The following is a 23,933-nucleotide window of genomic DNA, read 5'->3' on the forward strand; positions in this document are numbered from 1 at the left end:
CTATGTAATGCGGTATATAATATATATACATGTATATATGTTTATATATGTATATATATTATATATGTGTATGTATATATATATATATATATATATATATGCTTACACACACGCACACATATATATATACATATGCACTTAATTTTTTATTAATATTATGTTTTCATGTAATATAAAATAATAATAATAATATTTCACTTCATATGTATATAGGTACATGAAAAATCGATTGAGCAATGCGCAGTAGACAGATCTGCTGGTAACTTTTTTCCCAGGTAGACCATACCTATGGCCCTTTGTTAGAAGTGATCAGCACAACGCCCAACGTACAATACTTGTCAGTCATCTTCTCTTGTTAAGGGCGTGTACTGCATCGTATAAGAAAAAAATTTTAAGTTCCTATTAGTTATTAAAAACGTTAAAACGTTCAAGAAAAAGTTACATTTCTCAATTTCGATAGCACCTCATTCAATTATTTTTATTCAGTAAAGATGGTTAAAACGGCAATAATGATTTTACAAGAGTTAGGAGTGAAAGAGGGCTTCTTACCAGTTTACACATTGCTTCGTTCAGAAACTGGTAAGCACATAAGTATATTTACTTATGAAGTAAAATATAAAGATTTCTCAGCAACTGGACAAGCTTTGAGTAAAAAAGATGCGAAGCAGAAAGCAGCTCAGAATATGTTAACATTATTGGAAGACCCAAATGATATTTCCAAGACGAGACCACTATCATCATCAAACGACATTTATCCTGATGCTTCCCCTTCAACATCAGGACAAGCTTTGCTAGATTCAACATTAATGCATGAAGACCTTAAAAATTATGTTGGATCTTTGCAAGTATGACTCCTTTGAGTTATTATTTTTTCTTTATTTAATTTCGTGAATATATATATATATATATATATATATATATATATATATATAAAAGTACATATATAATAGAATATATATACTTTCATCATCATTCTCTTTACAGTTTACTATATATTTTTTGTAAATACTTTTTGTCTATAACATGATCATAAGAAAGTTTTCTGGTTTTTTAGGAATACTGTGTAGAAAATAAATTAACGCAGGCAGAGTATCAAATTACTGATATAACTGGCCTAGCACACGAACAAGTGTTTACCATGTCCTGTACAGTAGGGTCAATAACTGAAGAAGCAACGGGAACTACAAAAAAGCAAGTCAAACAAAGAGTAGCAAAAAAGATATTAGAACGTCTCACAAATACTAATGATCCGTCAGTTGCAAACAAAGATGAATGCGGATCTTATAATCCTTTTGAAGACTGTGACAAGTTGTCTGACATAGACAATGATGTTCTTGACAAGTTAAGTTTAAAAATAGATAATTGTAAACTAAACGAAACCAAATCTCAAGCAAATAAGAAAAAAAAATATCTAGATGCAAAGGTCAAGAGTTACCTAGGACGAATATTTCAAAATGAAGTTATTGATTTCGAAAATTATCATTCGTTCTTCAAACAGTACGTTTACAATACTGTTTGCAATGGTAGCGAGGAAAAATTCATGGAAATATTTAATACTGTCAAGAGCTTTAAGACGAATTTTACAGATATAGAGAAATGTGACATCGTAACTTTAACTTCTCTGGAACAGGAGATTTTAACATATATTCAAGAGAAAATGAAATTATCCATAGAAAGAAAGATTATAGGTTCCAATGATCCATCGCTACAGTTAACTGTTTTTAGAATAAATGCTCCTATACCTATAACTCAAATTGGAGCACATAAAGATTCTGTGGTTTCAGGAGCAATAGCTCTAGCTAATATTCTTGACACGATTATAACATTCTTGGAGTAAATGTAAATGTCCAATTTCTTACAGTTGTTCTTACAATTTTACGTTCTGACATTTACTTTTTGATATTATAATTTATATATGTCGATATCACAATTTATACAATCGTAATTGTGTTCGCAATTGTGATAATAATCGTGACAATAATCGTGATCGTGATCGTAGTCGTAGTCGTAATCGGGATCTTAATCTTATTCGGAATCTTAATCTTAACCTTAATCTTAATCGGAATCGTAGTCGTGATCGTGATTGTAGTTGTAGTCGTAGTCGTAATCCGATTCTTAATCTTAATCTTAATCGGAATCAGAATCGTGGTCGTTATCGTGATCGTAGTCGTAGTCGTAGTCTTGATCGTGATCGTGATCGTGTTGTGATCGTAGTCATAGTCGTACTAGTAATCATGATTGATGTCGTAATCGTTGTTGTAATTGCAACGTAATCGTAATAGTAATCAAATGTAATGGTAACCCTAAAAAAGATTTTATACCTTGAGGCTTTACATAATCTATGAAATTATAATCGTATAAGTATATTTTATAAACTTTTAAAATCCATTAAAGTGAATTTAAGACTTGAAATATTTATTATAAAAGAAAATAAAAAATAAATGATCAATATAAAATGTCAGACTGTAAGCGTACAAATATATTTTATATCTCGATATTTGATATAAAATGTAAAATTTTAATCGTATAAATATATTTTATTACCTTGACTTTGTTATATGTAAACTAAGAAACTGTAAATGTATAAATATAGTACAAAATCTTGACGTTTTACAAGAACCGAAATTGTAACAACAAAAGGCAAATAAAAATGGCTGTAAAAGTACTTGTCATCGTGTTACGTGTATAAAGAAAATTCCCTATTCGAAACATGTTATTTTTGGTTTGAAAAGTTATTAGGCGGGAATATATGAATTTACCCGTATTTCAGTCAATGCTTTTCTTCTAATTTCTGCATTATTCTCTGCATTATTATTTATTTGTTTATTAAAAAATTACTTATTTATTACATTAAAAAATTAATTATTTATTTTATTAAAAAGTTATGAATGAAAGTTTGAAGATATACGTCTTAATCGCTGCCAATTTATTGTCAATTGATTTGAAATATACAGGAAGGGACGCTATTCATGAAAATCGTTCAAACGCGATAATTTCCGCTTTATTTATAACCTATAAATAAGTGTTAAAGGAATTGTGAAATAATGCTGTTCAGTATAAGACAACTACACTTGAGAGTGATTTGTAATAGAAAAATTTTGGATACATTTATTGCTAAACCTACAACAGATCTACAAAGAAAATGTAAGTATACTAGATGGGAACATCGTAAACCAATTGCAATAGTGAATAAAAATGAGTTGTTTGATGATCAAAATGTGACTGATACAAAGATATTACAGAGAAAACGACAGAGTATCATGGTCAGAAAAATTAAATCACAAAAAAAAGTTTCTCCAAATGAAGAAACTCTTTTAGATAAGGAAAGTGATAAGATCAATAATAAAAACGGATGGAGCAATCGTATCATCAAACTCAAAGAAAATGATAGTATTACTAGGTCAGTATACAATATACAATATCATAATATCTTAATAATAAAATGATATACAAATATATCTTTTTTCTAGGTCTTTAATGATAAATGTAAAGTCTCGTAAGAAACGAAAGAAGAACGATCAGATTCTTCTAGAGGGCTATAGACTAGTCAAACATGGGACAGAAGTTGGAGTAAAACCCAAAGCTATTTTTCTTTTTCCAGATCATCTGACATTATTTATTTAACTTTGTACGAAGATGTTAAATTATTTCAGATTCCATATAAAACAATACAATTGTGGAGTAATTTAGCAACTTCTCCTGGAATTATAGGTAGGTTTATATTACTATCTAATTAAGTGTCATACATGTAATGTCATATAATTACTACACGCACATTAACTATGCGTAAAATTATATTTATTATGTGCAAAATTACACAACAAGCAAAAGAATAATTATGATTTTCTTTTCACCTAATCATTATGGAAGCGCTGGATTAAGAAGATTTAAAAATGCAAGGACAGAATGTATCAGATGGACTAGCACCGAATCTGTGTCATTTGCAAAAGCCATGAGTAAAGATGGATGTACGGATGAAAAACAATGAAAAGAGATGATGTTTACAGCCATAAACGAACAAAACGACTGCAACCGAGGTCATTATTAGATATCAGATGAATATATCGATTAGTGAAAGATTATTTCAAACTACTCGATGCTTTAATGAAGTCTTCTATTAACAAATTATTTAAAGATATAAAATTTATTTTTCTGCTCAGCCTTCATTTGGACAAGGTGTCGATAGGCACTTATTTGGTTTAAAAATGATAGCTTCTATCGAATCAATGTGTCTTCCAGAATTGTATAAGGATGTTGCATATATTAAAAGTACATACTATGATTTAACAACGAGTCAAGTAAGAAATAAACATAGTTATTCCGAATAAACATGTTTACAATTGTGGATACAAGTTTTGATGTAATTCTCTAATCAACAGGTACCTCATAAAACATCGTCATTTATGTGTTACGGTCCGGTTGTACCAGAAGGTTACGGTTGTTGTTATAATCCTCGAGAGAACGATATTCTCTTTCGTTGCTCTCCCTTCAAATCCAGTACAAAAGCAGACGCAACACAATTTGCCAACACTTTAAAAGAAACTTTGTGTCGGATGAGAAACTTATGTAATGTTTGATTATATTGATATACTATGTAATAGTATAAATATATAATTATTTCATTTGTTAACTTGGATAGATTATCCATACGCTATATTGTTTTCATAATTTATATTTAAACAATAAAATTCTCAATTTCTAAGCATAATATAAAAAATATTTAATATCTATTTGAATTTTTTTCTTTGGGGGAAAAAAAAAGGAGGAATCGTCGAAAAAAAAAGGAAGCAATGTTCCCAGCGCGATTTATCAAAGTGACCTCTCATCTTTGTATAATTTTTTTTTTATTTTTGATAACATACAATATAAAATATTACAAAATTAACTAAGTTGTGATGAAAATATATATATTCTATTATTGTTGTCTACCCGTAATATTCCACATGATATTGTACTTCTTATGGTTGTGTTTATACAATAATTGATATAAATAAAAATAATCTATACCGTACAATGAAAATTTTTGACTGCGTACATATTTGTATACTCTCCTCTGTTCAACCGATCGAATTTTAAAAATAATTTAGCATGTAATTATATAACGTATTACAAGCAGAAATATTATCAATTCGAATAAAGAAAGCTTTCGTGTATATAATATTTCAAGAAAATTGACCTAAATATACCCATAATTCCACGTATTTTCTAAGTTCAATAGTAATTGTATTTCCACCATCTTGCTGAATTTCTCCTTCCATGTATGCCTTTTAAAGGGACTTATTACGTCAGCACATTTTACTCATATATACGCTAGTATTTAAAGACAAACGAAAATAACCAACAATCAGTGGACGACAATAAGTGAGGAAAAAAATGAAATGGAAAATATTTAGCGAGTAACATCGAGAAGTCTTGTTCTTTTGTCCCATGATGTTGAATCTTGTCCTATGTAATGCGGTATATAATATATATACATGTATATATGTTTATATATGTATATATATTATATATGTGTATGTATATATATATATGTATATATATATGCTTACACACACGCACACATATATATATACATATGCACTTAATTTTTTATTAATATTATGTTTTCATGTAATATAAAATAATAATAATAATATTTCACTTCATATGTATATAGGTACATGAAAAATCGATTGAGCAATGCGCAGTAGACAGATCTGCTGGTAACTTTTTTCCCAGGTAGACCATACCTATGGCCCTTTGTTAGAAGTGATCAGCACAACGCCCAACGTACAATACTTGTCAGTCATCTTCTCTTGTTAAGGGCGTGTACTGCATCGTATAAGAAAAAAATTTTAAGTTCCTATTAGTTATTAAAAACGTTAAAACGTTCAAGAAAAAGTTACATTTCTCAATTTCGATAGCACCTCATTCAATTATTTTTATTCAGTAAAGATGGTTAAAACGGCAATAATGATTTTACAAGAGTTAGGAGTGAAAGAGGGCTTCTTACCAGTTTACACATTGCTTCGTTCAGAAACTGGTAAGCACATAAGTATATTTACTTATGAAGTAAAATATAAAGATTTCTCAGCAACTGGACAAGCTTTGAGTAAAAAAGATGCGAAGCAGAAAGCAGCTCAGAATATGTTAACATTATTGGAAGACCCAAATGATATTTCCAAGACGAGACCACTATCATCATCAAACGACATTTATCCTGATGCTTCCCCTTCAACATCAGGACAAGCTTTGCTAGATTCAACATTAATGCATGAAGACCTTAAAAATTATGTTGGATCTTTGCAAGTATGACTCCTTTGAGTTATTATTTTTTCTTTATTTAATTTCGTGAATATATATATATATATATATATATATATATATATATAAAAGTACATATATAATAGAATATATATACTTTCATCATCATTCTCTTTACAGTTTACTATATATTTTTTGTAAATACTTTTTGTCTATAACATGATCATAAGAAAGTTTTCTGGTTTTTTAGGAATACTGTGTAGAAAATAAATTAACGCAGGCAGAGTATCAAATTACTGATATAACTGGCCTAGCACACGAACAAGTGTTTACCATGTCCTGTACAGTAGGGTCAATAACTGAAGAAGCAACGGGAACTACAAAAAAGCAAGTCAAACAAAGAGTAGCAAAAAAGATATTAGAACGTCTCACAAATACTAATGATCCGTCAGTTGCAAACAAAGATGAATGCGGATCTTATAATCCTTTTGAAGACTGTGACAAGTTGTCTGACATAGACAATGATGTTCTTGACAAGTTAAGTTTAAAAATAGATAATTGTAAACTAAACGAAACCAAATCTCAAGCAAATAAGAAAAAAAAATATCTAGATGCAAAGGTCAAGAGTTACCTAGGACGAATATTTCAAAATGAAGTTATTGATTTCGAAAATTATCATTCGTTCTTCAAACAGTACGTTTACAATACTGTTTGCAATGGTAGCGAGGAAAAATTCATGGAAATATTTAATACTGTCAAGAGCTTTAAGACGAATTTTACAGATATAGAGAAATGTGACATCGTAACTTTAACTTCTCTGGAACAGGAGATTTTAACATATATTCAAGAGAAAATGAAATTATCCATAGAAAGAAAGATTATAGGTTCCAATGATCCATCGCTACAGTTAACTGTTTTTAGAATAAATGCTCCTATACCTATAACTCAAATTGGAGCACATAAAGATTCTGTGGTTTCAGGAGCAATAGCTCTAGCTAATATTCTTGACACGATTATAACATTCTTGGAGTAAATGTAAATGTCCAATTTCTTACAGTTGTTCTTACAATTTTACGTTCTGACATTTACTTTTTGATATTATAATTTATATATGTCGATATCACAATTTATACAATCGTAATTGTGTTCGCAATTGTGATAATAATCGTGACAATAATCGTGATCGTGATCGTAGTCGTAGTCGTAATCGGGATCTTAATCTTATTCGGAATCTTAATCTTAACCTTAATCTTAATCGGAATCGTAGTCGTGATCGTGATTGTAGTTGTAGTCGTAGTCGTAATCCGATTCTTAATCTTAATCTTAATCGGAATCAGAATCGTGGTCGTTATCGTGATCGTAGTCGTAGTCGTAGTCTTGATCGTGATCGTGATCGTGTTGTGATCGTAGTCATAGTCGTAGTCGTAATCATGATTGATGTCGTAATCGTTGTTGTAATTGCAACGTAATCGTAATAGTAATCAAATGTAATGGTAACCCTAAAAAAGATTTTATACCTTGAGGCTTTACATAATCTATGAAATTATAATCGTATAAGTATATTTTATAAACTTTTAAAATCCATTAAAGTGAATTTAAGACTTGAAATATTTATTATAAAAGAAAATAAAAAATAAATGATCAATATAAAATGTCAGACTGTAAGCGTACAAATATATTTTATATCTCGATATTTGATATAAAATGTAAAATTTTAATCGTATAAATATATTTTATTACCTTGACTTTGTTATATGTAAACTAAGAAACTGTAAATGTATAAATATAGTACAAAATCTTGACGTTTTACAAGAACCGAAATTGTAACAACAAAAGGCAAATAAAAATGGCTGTAAAAGTACTTGTCATCGTGTTACGTGTATAAAGAAAATTCCCTATTCGAAACATGTTATTTTTGGTTTGAAAAGTTATTAGGCGGGAATATATGAATTTACCCGTATTTCAGTCAATGCTTTTCTTCTAATTTCTGCATTATTCTCTGCATTATTATTTATTTGTTTATTAAAAAATTACTTATTTATTACATTAAAAAATTAATTATTTATTTTATTAAAAAGTTATGAATGAAAGTTTGAAGATATACGTCTTAATCGCTGCCAATTTATTGTCAATTGATTTGAAATATACAGGAAGGGACGCTATTCATGAAAATCGTTCAAACGCGATAATTTCCGCTTTATTTATAACCTATAAATAAGTGTTAAAGGAATTGTGAAATAATGCTGTTCAGTATAAGACAACTACACTTGAGAGTGATTTGTAATAGAAAAATTTTGGATACATTTATTGCTAAACCTACAACAGATCTACAAAGAAAATGTAAGTATACTAGATGGGAACATCGTAAACCAATTGCAATAGTGAATAAAAATGAGTTGTTTGATGATCAAAATGTGACTGATACAAAGATATTACAGAGAAAACGACAGAGTATCATGGTCAGAAAAATTAAATCACAAAAAAAAGTTTCTCCAAATGAAGAAACTCTTTTAGATAAGGAAAGTGATAAGATCAATAATAAAAACGGATGGAGCAATCGTATCATCAAACTCAAAGAAAATGATAGTATTACTAGGTCAGTATACAATATACAATATCATAATATCTTAATAATAAAATGATATACAAATATATCTTTTTTCTAGGTCTTTAATGATAAATGTAAAGTCTCGTAAGAAACGAAAGAAGAACGATCAGATTCTTCTAGAGGGCTATAGACTAGTCAAACATGGGACAGAAGTTGGAGTAAAACCCAAAGCTATTTTTCTTTTTCCAGATCATCTGACATTATTTATTTAACTTTGTACGAAGATGTTAAATTATTTCAGATTCCATATAAAACAATACAATTGTGGAGTAATTTAGCAACTTCTCCTGGAATTATAGGTAGGTTTATATTACTATCTAATTAAGTGTCATACATGTAATGTCATATAATTACTACACGCACATTAACTATGCGTAAAATTATATTTATTATGTGCAAAATTACACAACAAGCAAAAGAATAATTATGATTTTCTTTTCACCTAATCATTATGGAAGCGCTGGATTAAGAAGATTTAAAAATGCAAGGACAGAATGTATCAGATGGACTAGCACCGAATCTGTGTCATTTGCAAAAGCCATGAGTAAAGATGGATGTACGGATGAAAAACAATGAAAAGAGATGATGTTTACAGCCATAAACGAACAAAACGACTGCAACCGAGGTCATTATTAGATATCAGATGAATATATCGATTAGTGAAAGATTATTTCAAACTACTCGATGCTTTAATGAAGTCTTCTATTAACAAATTATTTAAAGATATAAAATTTATTTTTCTGCTCAGCCTTCATTTGGACAAGGTGTCGATAGGCACTTATTTGGTTTAAAAATGATAGCTTCTATCGAATCAATGTGTCTTCCAGAATTGTATAAGGATGTTGCATATATTAAAAGTACATACTATGATTTAACAACGAGTCAAGTAAGAAATAAACATAGTTATTCCGAATAAACATGTTTACAATTGTGGATACAAGTTTTGATGTAATTCTCTAATCAACAGGTACCTCATAAAACATCGTCATTTATGTGTTACGGTCCGGTTGTACCAGAAGGTTACGGTTGTTGTTATAATCCTCGAGAGAACGATATTCTCTTTCGTTGCTCTCCCTTCAAATCCAGTACAAAAGCAGACGCAACACAATTTGCCAACACTTTAAAAGAAACTTTGTGTCGGATGAGAAACTTATGTAATGTTTGATTATATTGATATACTATGTAATAGTATAAATATATAATTATTTCATTTGTTAACTTGGATAGATTATCCATACGCTATATTGTTTTCATAATTTATATTTAAACAATAAAATTCTCAATTTCTAAGCATAATATAAAAAATATTTAATATCTATTTGAATTTTTTTCTTTGGGGGAAAAAAAAAGGAGGAATCGTCGAAAAAAAAAGGAAGCAATGTTCCCAGCGCGATTTATCAAAGTGACCTCTCATCTTTGTATAATTTTTTTTTTATTTTTGATAACATACAATATAAAATATTACAAAATTAACTAAGTTGTGATGAAAATATATATATTCTATTATTGTTGTCTACCCGTAATATTCCACATGATATTGTACTTCTTATGGTTGTGTTTATACAATAATTGATATAAATAAAAATAATCTATACCGTACAATGAAAATTTTTGACTGCGTACATATTTGTATACTCTCCTCTGTTCAACCGATCGAATTTTAAAAATAATTTAGCATGTAATTATATAACGTATTACAAGCAGAAATATTATCAATTCGAATAAAGAAAGCTTTTGGGTATATAATATTTCAAGAAAGTTGACCTAAATATACCCATAATTCCACGTATTTTCTAAGTTCAATAGTAACTGTATTTCCACCATCTTGCTGAATTTCTCCTTCCATGTATGCCTTTTAAAGGGACTTATTACGTCAGCACATTAGTCATCTAGACGCTAGTATCTAAAGCCAAGCGAATGTAACCAACAATCAGTGGGCGACAATAAGTGAGGAAAAAAATGAAATGGAAAATATTTAGGGGGTAACATCGAGAAGTCTTGTTCTTTTGTCCCATGATGTTGAATCTTCTCCTATGTAATACGGTATATAATTTATATACATGTATATATGCATATATATATATACAAACATATATATATACACAGATATTTTTTAATTCATATTATGTTTTCATTTAATATAAAATAATAATAATAATATTTTATTTCATATGTACATAGGTATCTGAAAAATTGATTGAGCAATGCGCAGTAGATAGTTCTCCTGGTTGTTAACTTTTTTCCAAGGTAGACCATATCTATGGCCCTTTGTGAAAAGTGATCAGCACAATACCCAACGTATAATACTTATCAGTCATCTTCTCTTGTTCTGGGCGTATACTGCATCTTATAAGAAAAAAAAATGTAAGTTCTTATTAGTTCTTAAAAATGTTAAAACGTTCAAGATAAAGTTACATTTCTCAATTTCGATAGCTTCTTATTCAATTATTTTTATTCTGTAAAGATGGGTAAAACGGCAATAATGGTTTTACAAGAGTTAGGAATGAAAGAGGGCTTCTTACCAGTTTACACATTGCTTCGTGCAGAAACTGGTAAGCACATAAATATATTTACTTATGAAGTAAAATATAAAGATTTCTCAGTAACTGGACAAGCTTTGAATAAAAAAGACGCGAAGCAGAAAGCAGCTCAGAATATGTTAACATTATTGGAAGACCCAAATGATATTTCCAAGACCAAACCACTATCATCATCAAACGACATTTATCCTGATACTTCCCCTTCTACATCAAGACAAGCTTTGCTAGATTCAACATTAATGCATGAAGACCTTAAAAATTATGTTGGATCTCTGCAAGTATGACTCATTTAAATTATTATTTTTTTCTCTATTTAATTTTGTGAATATGTATACATATATATATATAAAAATACATATATAATAGAATATATATACTTTCATCGTCATTCTCTTTACAGTTTACTATATATTTTTTGTAAATACTTTTTGTCTATAACATGATAATAAGAAAGTTTTCTGGTTTTTTAGAAATACTGTGTAGAAAATAAATTAACGCAGGCAGAGTATCAAATTACTGACATAACTGGCCTAGCACACGAACAATTGTTTACTATGTCCTGTACAGTAGGGTCAGTAACTGAAGAAGCAACAGGAACTACAAAAAAGCAAGTCAAACAAAGAGTATCAAAAAAGATATTAGAACGTCTCACAAATACTAATAATCCGTCAATTGCAAACAAAGATGAATTTGGATCTTATAATCCTTTTGAAGACTGTGACGAGTTGTCTGACATAGACAATGATGTTTTTGACGAGTTAAGTTTAAAAGTAGAAAATTGTAAACTAAACGAAACCGAAGCTCAAGCAAATAAGAAAAAAAAATTTCCAGATGCAAACGTCAAGAGTTACCGAGGACAAATACTTCGAAATGAAGTTATTGATTTCCAAAATTATCATTCGTTCTTCAAACAGTATGTTTACCATACTGTTTGTAATCGTAGCGAGGAAAAATTCATGGAAATATTTAATACTGTCAAGAGCTTTAAGACAAATTTTACAGATATAGAGAAATGTGACATCGTAACTTTAACTTCTCTGGAACAGGAGATTTTAACTTATATTGAAGAGAAAATCAAATTATCCATAGAAAAAAAGATTATAGGTTCCAAAGATCCATCGCTACAGTTAACTGTTTTTAGAATAAATGCTCCTTTACCTATAACTCAAATTGGAGCGCATAACAATTCGTTGGTTGCAGGAGCAATAGCTCTAGCTAATATTCTTGACACTATTATAACATTCTTGGAGTAAATATAAATGTCTCATTTCTTACAGTTGTTCTTACAATTCTACGTTGTGACATTTACTTTTTGATACTATAATTTATATATGTCGATATCACAATTTATACAATCGTAATTGTGTTCGTAATTGTGATAACAATCGTGACAATAATCGTGATCGTGATCGTAGTCGTATTCGTAGTCGTAGTCGTAGTCGTAATCGGACTCTTAATGTTAATCTTAATCTTAATCTTAATCTTAATCTTAATCTTAATCTTAATCTTAATCGGAATCAGAATCGTCGACGTGATCGTGATTGTAGTTGTAGTTGTAGTTGTAGTCGTAATAGTGCTCGTGCTTTTAATCGTGATGTGATCGAAGTCGTAGTCGTAGTCGTAATCATGATAGATGTAACCGTTGTTGTAATTGCAACGTAATCGTAATAGTAATCATCTGTAATTACTTTTATTTAAGTTACTTTTATTTAGTTATTATTTTAATTGAGTTACCCTAAAAAAGATTTTATACCTTGAGGCTTTACATAATCTATGAAATTATAATCGTATAAGTATATTTTATAAACTTTTAAAATCCATTAAAGTGAATTTAAGACTTGAAATATTTATTATAAAAGAAAATAAAAAATAAATGATCAATATAAAATGTTAGACTGTAAGCGTACAAATATATTTTATGTCTCGATATTTGATATAAAATGTAAAATTTTAATCGTATAAATATATTTTATTACCTTGACTTTGTTATATGTAAACTAAGAAACTGTAAATGTATAAATATAGTACAAAATCTTGACGTTTTACAAGAACCGAAATTGTAACAACAAAAGGCAAATAAAAATGGCTGTAAAAGTACTTGTCATCGTATTACGTGTATAAAGACAATTCCCTATGCGAAACATGTTATTTTTGGTTTGATAAGTTATTATCCGGGAATATATGAATTAACTCGTATTTCAGTCAATGCTTTTCTTCTAATTTCTGCATTATTCTGCATTATTATTTATTTATTTGTTAAAAAATTATTTATTATATTAAGTTATGAATGAAAGTTTGAAGATATACGTCTTAATCGCTGCTAATTTATTGTGATTTGATTTAAAATATACAGGCTGGTACGCTATTCATGAAAATCGTTCAAACGCGATAATTTCCGCTTTATTTATGATCTATAAATAAGTGTTAAAGGAATTGTGAAATAATGCTGTTCAGTATAAGACAACTACACTTGAGAGTGATTTGTAATAGAAAAATTTTGGATACATTTATTGCTAAATTCATTTCATTTGTTAACTTGGATAAATTATCCATACGCTATATTGTTTTCATAATTTATATTTAAACAATAAAATTCTCAATTTCTAAGCATAATATAAAAAATATTTAATATGGATTTGAATTTTTTTCTTTGGGGAAAAAAAAAGAGGAATCGTCGAAAAAAAAGGAAGCATTGTTCCCAGTTCGATTTATCAAAGTGACCTCTCATCTTTGTATAATTTTTTTTTATTTTTGATAACATATAATATAAAATATTACAAAATTAACTAATGTACGATGAAAATATATTCGATTATTGTTGTCTACCCGTAATATTCCACATGATATTGTACTTCTTATGGTTGTGTTTATACAATAATTGACATAAATAAAAATAATCTATACCGTACAATGAAAATTTATGACTGCGTACATATTTATATACTCTCCTCTGTTCAACCGATCGAATTTTAAAAATAATTTAGCATGTAATTATATAACGTATTACAAGCAGAAATATTATCAATTCGAATAAACAAAGCTTTTGTGTATATAGTATTTCAAGAAAATTAACCTTAATATACCCATAATTCCACGTATATTCTAAGTTCAATAGTAATTGTATTTCCACCATCTTGCTGAACTTCTCCTTCCATGTATGCCCATGAAACGGCCTTATTGCGTCAGCACATTACTCATATAGACGCTAGTATCTCAAGACAAACGAATATAACCAACAATCAGTGGACGACAATAAGAGAGGAAATAAAGGAAATGGAAAATATTTACTGAGTAACATAGAGAAGTCTTGTTCTTTTGTTCCATGATGTTGAATCTTGTCCTATGTAATACGGTATATAATTTATATACATGTATATATGCATATATATATACAAACAAATATATATACACATATTTTTTAATTAATATTATGTTTTCATGTCATATAAAATAATAATAATAATATTCTATTTCATATGTACATAGGTATCTGAAAAATTGATTGAGCAATGCGCAGTAGATAGTTCTCCTGGTTGTTAACTTTTTTCCCAGGTAGACCATATCTATGGCCCTTTGTGAAAAGTGATCAGCACAATACCCAGCGTATAATACTTATCAGTCATCTTCTCTTGTTCTGGGCGTATACTGCATCTTATAAGAAAAAAAAATGTAAGTTCTTATTAGTTCTTAAAAATGTTAAAACGTTCAAGATAAAGTTACATTTCTCAATTTCGATATCATCTCATTCAATTATTTTTATTCAGTAAAATGGGTAAAACAGCAATAATGATTTTACAAGAGTTAGGAATGAAAGAGGGCTTCTTACCAGTTTACACATTGCTTTCTTCACAAACTGGTAAGCAAATAAATGTATTTACTTTTAAAGTACAATATAAAGAGTTCTCAGCAACTGGACAAGCTTTGAATAAAAAAGACGCGAAGCAGAAAGCAGCTCAGAATATGTTAACATTATTGGAAGACCCAAATGATATTTCCAAGACCAAACCACTATCATCATCAAACGACATTTATCCTGATACTTCCCCTTCTACATCAAGACAAGCTTTGCTAGATTCAACATTAATGCATGAAGACCTTAAAAATTATGTTGGATCTTTGCAAGTATGACTCATTTAAATTATTATTTTTTTCTCTATTTAATTTTGTGAATATATATACATATATATATATATATATATATATATATATATATATATAATACATATATAATAGAATATATATAGTTTCATCATCATTCTCTTTATAGTTTACTATCTATTTCTTGTAAATACTTTTTGTTTATAATATGATCGTAAGAAAGTTTTCTGGTTTTTTAGCAATACTGTGGGGAAAATAAATTAATGCAGGCAGAGTATCAAATTACGGATATAACTGGCCTAGGACACGAACAAGTGTTTACTATGTCCTGTACAGTAGGGTCAATAACTGAAGAAGCAACAGGAACTAGAAAAAAGCAAGTCAAACAAAGAGTAGCAAAAAAGATGTTAGAACGTCTCACAAATACTAATCATCCGTCAGTTGCAAACAAAGATGAATCTGGATCTTCTAATCCTTTTAAACACTGTGACGATTTGTCTGGAATAGACAAAGATGTTCTTGACGACTTAAGTTTACAATTACATAATTCTGAACTAAACGAAACCGAATCTCAAGCAAGTAAGAAGAAAAAATTTCTAGATGCAAATATCAAGAGTAACCTAGGACCAATACTTCCAAAGGATGTTAGTGAATTACAAAATCGTCATTTGTTCTTCAAACAGTACGTTTACAATACTGTTTGTAATGATAGCGAGGAAACATTACTTGAAATATTGAATACTGTCAAAGGCTTTAAGAGAAGTTTTATGGATATAGAGGAATATGACATCGTAAGAGTAACTTCTCTGGAACAGGAGATTTTAATATATATTGAAGAGAAAATGAAATTATCCATGGAAAAAAAGATTATACATAGCAAGAATCCATTGCTAAAGATAACTGCTTTTAAAATAAGTACTCCTGTAGCTATAATTCAATTTGGAGCACATAACAGTTCGCTGGTTGCAGGAGCAATAGCTCTAGTTAATATTCTTGACACGATTATAAGATACTTGGAGTAAATATAAATGTCTAATTTCTTACAGTAGTTCTTACAATTTTACGTTCTGACATTTACTTTTTGATATTATAATATATATAGGTTGATATCACAATTTATACAATCGTAATTGTGTTCGTAATTGTGGTAATAATTGTGACAATAATCGTGATCGTGATCGTGAACGTGATCGTGATCGTGATCGTAGTCGTCGTAGTCGCAATCGGAATTTTAATCTTCATATTAATCTTAATCGGAGTCAGAATCATGAGCTTTATCCTGATTGTAGTTGTAGTTGTGTGGTAGGCGTAGTCGTAGTCGTGCGCGTGATGGTGATTGTGTTGTGACCGTAGTCGTAGTCGTAGTCGTAGTCGTAATCATGATTGATGTCGTAATCGTGTTGTAATTGCAACGTAATCGTAATAGTAATCAAATGTAATGGTAACCCTAAAAAAGATTTTATACCTTGAGGCTTTACATAATCTATGAAATTATAATCGTATAAGTATATTTTATAAACTTTTAAAATCCATTAAAGTGAATTTAAGACTTGAAATATTTATTATAAAAGAAAATAAAAAATAAATGATCAATATAAAATGTTAGACTGTAAACGTACAAATATATTTTATGTCTCGATATTTGATATAAAATGTAAAATTTTAATCGTATAAATATATTTTATTACCTTGACTTTGTTATATGTAAACTAAGAAACTGTAAATGTATAAATATAGTACAAAATCTTGACGTTTTACAAGAACCGAAATTGTAACAACAAAAGGCAAATAAAAATGGCTGTAAAAGTACTTGTCATCGTATTACGTGTATAAAGACAATTCCCTATGCGAAACATGTTATTTTTGGTTTGATAAGTTATTATCCGGGAATATATGAATTAACTCGTATTTCAGTCAATGCTTTTCTTCTAATTTCTGCATTATTCTGCATTATTATTTATTTATTTGTTAAAAAATTATTTATTATATTAAGTTATGAATGAAAGTTTGAAGATATACGTCTTAAGCGCTGCTAATTTATTGTGATTTGATTTAAAATATACAGGCTGGTACGCTATTCATGAAAATCGTTCAAACGCGATAATTTCCGCTTTATTTATGATCTATAAATAAGTGTTAAAGGAATTGTGAAATAATGCTGTTCAGTATAAGACAACTACACTTGAGAGTGATTTGTAATAGAAAAATTTTGGATACATTTATTGCTAAATTCATTTCATTTGTTAACTTGGATAAATTATCCATACGCTATATTGTTTTCATAATTTATATTTAAACAATAAAATTCTCAATTTCTAAGCATAATATAAAAAATATTTAATATGGATTTGAATTTTTTTCTTTGGGGAAAAAAAAAGAGGAATCGTCGAAAAAAAAGGAAGCATTGTTCCCAGTTCGATTTATCAAAGTGACCTCTCATCTTTGTATAATTTTTTTTTATTTTTGATAACATATAATATAAAATATTACAAAATTAACTAATGTACGATGAAAATATATTCGATTATTGTTGTCTACCCGTAATATTCCACATGATATTGTACTTCTTATGGTTGTGTTTATACAATAATTGACATAAATAAAAATAATCTATACCGTACAATGAAAATTTATGACTGCGTACATATTTATATACTCTCCTCTGTTCAACCGATCGAATTTTAAAAATAATTTAGCATGTAATTATATAACGTATTACAAGCAGAAATATTATCAATTCGAATAAAGAAAGCTTTCGTGTATATAATATTTCAAGAAAATTGACCTAAATATACCCATAATTCCACGTATTTTCTAAGTTCAATAGTAATTGTATTTCCACCATCTTGCTGAATTTCTCCTTCCATGTATGCCTTTTAAAGGGACTTATTACGTCAGCACATTTTACTCATATATACGCTAGTATTTAAAGACAAACGAAAATAACCAACAATCAGTGGACGACAATAAGTGAGGAAAAAAATGAAATGGAAAATATTTAGCGAGTAACATCGAGAAGTCTTGTTCTTTTGTCCCATGATGTTGAATCTTGTCCTATGTAATGCGGTATATAATATATATACATGTATATATGTTTATATATGTATATATATTATATATGTGTATGTATATATATATATATATATATATGTATATATATATGCTTACACACACGCACACATATATATACATATGCACTTAATTTTTTATTAATATTATTTTCATGTAATATAAAATAATAATAATAATATTTCACTTCATATGTATATAGGTATATGAAAAATCGATTGAGCTATGCGCAGTAGACAGATCTGCTGATTGGTAACTCTTTCCTGAGGTAGACCGTATCTATGGCCATTAGTAAAAGGTGATTAGCACAATACCCAACGTACAATACTTGTCAGTCATCTTCTCTTGTTGAGGGCGTGTACTGCATCGTATAAGAAAAAAATTTTAAGTTCCTATTAGTTATTAAAAACGTTAAAACGTTCAAGAAAAAGTTACATTTCTCAATTTCGATAGCACCTCATTCAATTATTTTTATTCAGTAAAGATGGTTAAAACGGCAATAATGATTTTACAAGAGTTAGGAGTGAAAGATGGCTTCTTACCAGTTTACACATTGCTTCGTTCAGAAACTGGTAAGCACATAAATATATTTACTTATGAAGTAAAATATAAAGATTTCTCAGCAACTGGACAAGCTTTGAGTAAAAAAGATGCGAAGCAGAAAGCAGCTCAGAATATGTTAACATTATTGGAAGACCCAAATGATATTTCCAAGACGAGACCACTATCATCATCAAACGACATTTATCCTGATGCTTCCCCTTCAACATCAGGACAAGCTTTGCTAGATTCAACATTAATGCATGAAGACCTTAAAAATTATGTTGGATCTTTGCAAGTATGACTCCTTTGAGTTATTATTTTTTCTTTATTTAATTTCGTGAATATATATATATATATATATATATATATATATATATATAAAGTACATATATAATAGAATATATATACTTTCATCATCATTCTCTTTACAGTTTACTATATATTTTTTGTAAATACTTTTTGTCTATAACATGATCATAAGAAAGTTTTCTGGTTTTTTAGGAATACTGTGTAGAAAATAAATTAACGCAGGCAGAGTATCAAATTACTGATATAACTGGCCTAGCACACGAACAAGTGTTTACCATGTCCTGTACAGTAGGGTCAATAACTGAAGAAGCAACGGGAACTACAAAAAAGCAAGTCAAACAAAGAGTAGCAAAAAAGATATTAGAACGTCTCACAAATACTAATGATCCGTCAGTTGCAAACAAAGATGAATGCGGATCTTATAATCCTTTTGAAGACTGTGACAAGTTGTCTGACATAGACAATGATGTTCTTGACAAGTTAAGTTTAAAAATAGATAATTGTAAACTAAACGAAACCAAATCTCAAGCAAATAAGAAAAAAAAATATCTAGATGCAAAGGTCAAGAGTTACCTAGGACGAATATTTCAAAATGAAGTTATTGATTTCGAAAATTATCATTCGTTCTTCAAACAGTACGTTTACAATACTGTTTGCAATGGTAGCGAGGAAAAATTCATGGAAATATTTAATACTGTCAAGAGCTTTAAGACGAATTTTACAGATATAGAGAAATGTGACATCGTAACTTTAACTTCTCTGGAACAGGAGATTTTAACATATATTCAAGAGAAAATGAAATTATCCATAGAAAGAAAGATTATAGGTTCCAATGATCCATCGCTACAGTTAACTGTTTTTAGAATAAATGCTCCTATACCTATAACTCAAATTGGAGCACATAAAGATTCTGTGGTTTCAGGAGCAATAGCTCTAGCTAATATTCTTGACACGATTATAACATTCTTGGAGTAAATGTAAATGTCCAATTTCTTACAGTTGTTCTTACAATTTTACGTTCTGACATTTACTTTTTGATATTATAATTTATATATGTCGATATCACAATTTATACAATCGTAATTGTGTTCGCAATTGTGATAATAATCGTGACAATAATCGTGATCGTGATCGTAGTCGTAGTCGTAATCGGGATCTTAATCTTATTCGGAATCTTAATCTTAACCTTAATCTTAATCGGAATCGTAGTCGTGATCGTGATTGTAGTTGTAGTCGTAGTCGTAATCCGATTCTTAATCTTAATCTTAATCGGAATCAGAATCGTGGTCGTTATCGTGATCGTAGTCGTAGTCGTAGTCTTGATCGTGATCGTGATCGTGTTGTGATCGTAGTCATAGTCGTAGTCGTAATCATGATTGATGTCGTAATCGTTGTTGTAATTGCAACGTAATCGTAATAGTAATCAAATGTAATGGTAACCCTAAAAAAGATTTTATACCTTGAGGCTTTACATAATCTATGAAATTATAATCGTATAAGTATATTTTATAAACTTTTAAAATCCATTAAAGTGAATTTAAGACTTGAAATATTTATTATAAAAGAAAATAAAAAATAAATGATCAATATAAAATGTTAGACTGTAAGCGTACAAATATATTTTATGTCTCGATATTTGATATAAAATGTAAAATTTTAATCGTATAAATATATTTTATTACCTTGACTTTGTTATATGTAAACTAAGAAACTGTAAATGTATAAATATAGTACAAAATCTTGACGTTTTACAAGAACCGAAATTGTAACAACAAAAGGCAAATAAAAATGGCTGTAAAAGTACTTGTCATCGTGTTACGTGTATAAAGAAAATTCCCTATTCGAAACATGTTATTTTTGGTTTGAAAAGTTATTAGGCGGGAATATATGAATTTACCCGTATTTCAGTCAATGCTTTTCTTCTAATTTCTGCATTATTCTCTGCATTATTATTTATTTGTTTATTAAAAAATTACTTATTTATTACATTAAAAAATTAATTATTTATTTTATTAAAAAGTTATGAATGAAAGTTTGAAGATATACGTCTTAATCGCTGCCAATTTATTGTCAATTGATTTGAAATATACAGGAAGGGACGCTATTCATGAAAATCGTGCAAACGCGATAATTTCCGCTTTATTTATAACCTATAAATAAGTGTTAAAGGAATTGTGAAATAATGCTGTTCAGTATAAGACAACTACACTTGAGAGTGATTTGTAATAGAAAAATTTTGGATACATTTATTGCTAAACCTACAACAGATCTACAAAGAAAATGTAAGTATACTAGATGGGAACATCGTAAACCAATTGCAATAGTGAATAAAAATGAGTTGTTTGATGATCAAAATGTGACTGATACAAAGATATTACAGAGAAAACGACAGAGTATCATGGTCAGAAAAATTAAATCACAAAAAAAAGTTTCTCCAAATGAAGAAACTCTTTTAGATAAGGAAAGTGATAAGATCAATAATAAAAACGGATGGAGCAATCGTATCATCAAACTCAAAGAAAATGATAGTATTACTAGGTCAGTATACAATATACAATATCATAATATCTTAATAATAAAATGATATACAAATATATCTTTTTTCTAGGTCTTTAATGATAAATGTAAAGTCTCGTAAGAAACGAAAGAAGAACGATCAGATTCTTCTAGAGGGCTATAGACTAGTCAAACATGGGACAGAAGTTGGAGTAAAACCCAAAGCTATTTTTCTTTTTCCAGATCATCTGACATTATTTATTTAACTTTGTACGAAGATGTTAAATTATTTCAGATTCCATATAAAACAATACAATTGTGGAGTAATTTAGCAACTTCTCCTGGAATTATAGGTAGGTTTATATTACTATCTAATTAAGTGTCATACATGTAATGTCATATAATTACTACACGCACATTAACTATGCGTAAAATTATATTTATTATGTGCAAAATTACACAACAAGCAAAAGAATAATTATGATTTTCTTTTCACCTAATCATTATGGAAGCGCTGGATTAAGAAGATTTAAAAATGCAAGGACAGAATGTATCAGATGGACTAGCACCGAATCTGTGTCATTTGCAAAAGCCATGAGTAAAGATGGATGTACGGATGAAAAACAATGAAAAGAGATGATGTTTACAGCCATAAACGAACAAAACGACTGCAACCGAGGTCATTATTAGATATCAGATGAATATATCGATTAGTGAAAGATTATTTCAAACTACTCGATGCTTTAATGAAGTCTTCTATTAACAAATTATTTAAAGATATAAAATTTATTTTTCTGCTCAGCCTTCATTTGGACAAGGTGTCGATAGGCACTTATTTGGTTTAAAAATGATAGCTTCTATCGAATCAATGTGTCTTCCAGAATTGTATAAGGATGTTGCATATATTAAAAGTACATACTATGATTTAACAACGAGTCAAGTAAGAAATAAACATAGTTATTCCGAATAAACATGTTTACAATTGTGGATACAAGTTTTGATGTAATTCTCTAATCAACAGGTACCTCATAAAACATCGTCATTTATGTGTTACGGTCCGGTTGTACCAGAAGGTTACGGTTGTTGTTATAATCCTCGAGAGAACGATATTCTCTTTCGTTGCTCTCCCTTCAAATCCAGTACAAAAGCAGACGCAACACAATTTGCCAACACTTTAAAAGAAACTTTGTGTCGGATGAGAAACTTATGTAATGTTTGATTATATTGATATACTATGTAATAGTATAAATATATAATTATTTCATTTGTTAACTTGGATAGATTATCCATACGCTATATTGTTTTCATAATTTATATTTAAACAATAAAATTCTCAATTTCTAAGCATAATATAAAAAATATTTAATATCTATTTGAATTTTTTTCTTTGGGGGAAAAAAAAAGGAGGAATCGTCGAAAAAAAAAGGAAGCAATGTTCCCAGCGCGATTTATCAAAGTGACCTCTCATCTTTGTATAATTTTTTTTTTATTTTTGATAACATACAATATAAAATATTACAAAATTAACTAAGTTGTGATGAAAATATATATATTCTATTATTGTTGTCTACCCGTAATATTCCACATGATATTGTACTTCTTATGGTTGTGTTTATACAATAATTGATATAAATAAAAATAATCTATACCGTACAATGAAAATTTTTGACTGCGTACATATTTGTATACTCTCCTCTGTTCAACCGATCGAATTTTAAAAATAATTTAGCATGTAATTATATAACGTATTACAAGCAGAAATATTATCAATTCGAATAAAGAAAGCTTTCGTGTATATAATATTTCAAGAAAATTGACCTAAATATACCCATAATTCCACGTATTTTCTAAGTTCAATAGTAATTGTATTTCCACCATCTTGCTGAATTTCTCCTTCCATGTATGCCTTTTAAAGGGACTTATTACGTCAGCACATTTTACTCATATATACGCTAGTATTTAAAGCCAAACGAAAATAACCAACAATCAGTGGACGACAATAAGTGAGGAAAAAAATGAAATGGAAA

The 23,933-nt window shown here is 28.8% G+C and overlaps 2 protein-coding genes and 2 long non-coding RNA genes across 29 annotated transcripts in view; 2 read left to right on the plus strand and 2 right to left on the minus strand.

Moving 5' to 3' along the window:
- LOC127072481 (uncharacterized) overlaps window positions 1-21,221 on the minus strand; it is a 54,688-nt gene extending 33,467 nt beyond the window's left edge. For 19 of the 20 annotated variants that reach the window (XR_007785492.1, XR_007785491.1, XR_007785490.1 and 16 more), the window contains exons 1-4: window positions 21,093-21,221; window positions 17,178-20,851; window positions 7,984-11,197; window positions 2,545-7,742 (exon numbers count right to left, since the gene is read on the minus strand). This is a non-coding gene — a long non-coding RNA (uncharacterized LOC127072481). The remainder of the gene's footprint in view (window positions 1-2,544; window positions 7,743-7,983; window positions 11,198-17,177; window positions 20,852-21,092) is intronic. The other variant, XR_007785474.1, reaches the window with a different exon arrangement.
- On the plus strand, window positions 174-17,298 carry LOC127072475 (RISC-loading complex subunit tarbp2-like). 7 transcript variants are annotated; one of them, XM_051012916.1, is made up of 4 exons: window positions 11,070-11,215; window positions 11,316-11,403; window positions 11,482-11,669; window positions 11,862-13,138. In XM_051012916.1, the coding sequence occupies exons 2-4, from the start codon at window positions 11,316-11,318 to the stop codon at window positions 12,642-12,644; spliced, it is 1,059 nt and encodes a 352-aa protein (XP_050868873.1). In that variant the 5' UTR covers window positions 11,070-11,215; the 3' UTR covers window positions 12,645-13,138. The 7 variants fall into 7 exon arrangements, with proteins under 7 accessions (XP_050868872.1, XP_050868871.1, XP_050868867.1 ...); XM_051012911.1 differs by having other exon boundaries at window positions 11,316-11,669; XM_051012915.1 differs by lacking the exons at window positions 11,070-11,215; window positions 11,316-11,403; window positions 11,482-11,669 and adding an exon at window positions 174-845 and having other exon boundaries at window positions 11,862-13,052.
- LOC127072483 (uncharacterized) lies at window positions 12,933-13,820 on the minus strand. The gene is made up of 2 exons (XR_007785493.1): window positions 13,368-13,820; window positions 12,933-13,069 (listed from the first exon to the last, which is right to left on the minus strand). It is a non-coding gene; the product is annotated as an uncharacterized LOC127072483 (long non-coding RNA).
- LOC127072474 (RISC-loading complex subunit tarbp2-like) lies at window positions 19,043-23,568 on the plus strand. The gene is made up of 4 exons (XM_051012909.1): window positions 19,043-19,396; window positions 19,603-21,692; window positions 21,791-21,948; window positions 22,019-23,568. Exons 1-2 carry the CDS (start codon window positions 19,043-19,045, stop codon window positions 20,383-20,385), a joined length of 1,137 nt encoding a protein of 378 aa, XP_050868866.1. The 3' UTR covers window positions 20,386-21,692; window positions 21,791-21,948; window positions 22,019-23,568.
- The last annotated feature ends 365 nt before the right edge of the window (window positions 23,569-23,933 follow it).

The sequence above is a fragment of the Vespula vulgaris genome, unplaced genomic scaffold (genome assembly GCF_905475345.1).
Source record: "Vespula vulgaris unplaced genomic scaffold, iyVesVulg1.1, whole genome shotgun sequence".
NCBI classification, from domain to species: Eukaryota; Metazoa; Arthropoda; class Insecta; order Hymenoptera; family Vespidae; genus Vespula; species Vespula vulgaris.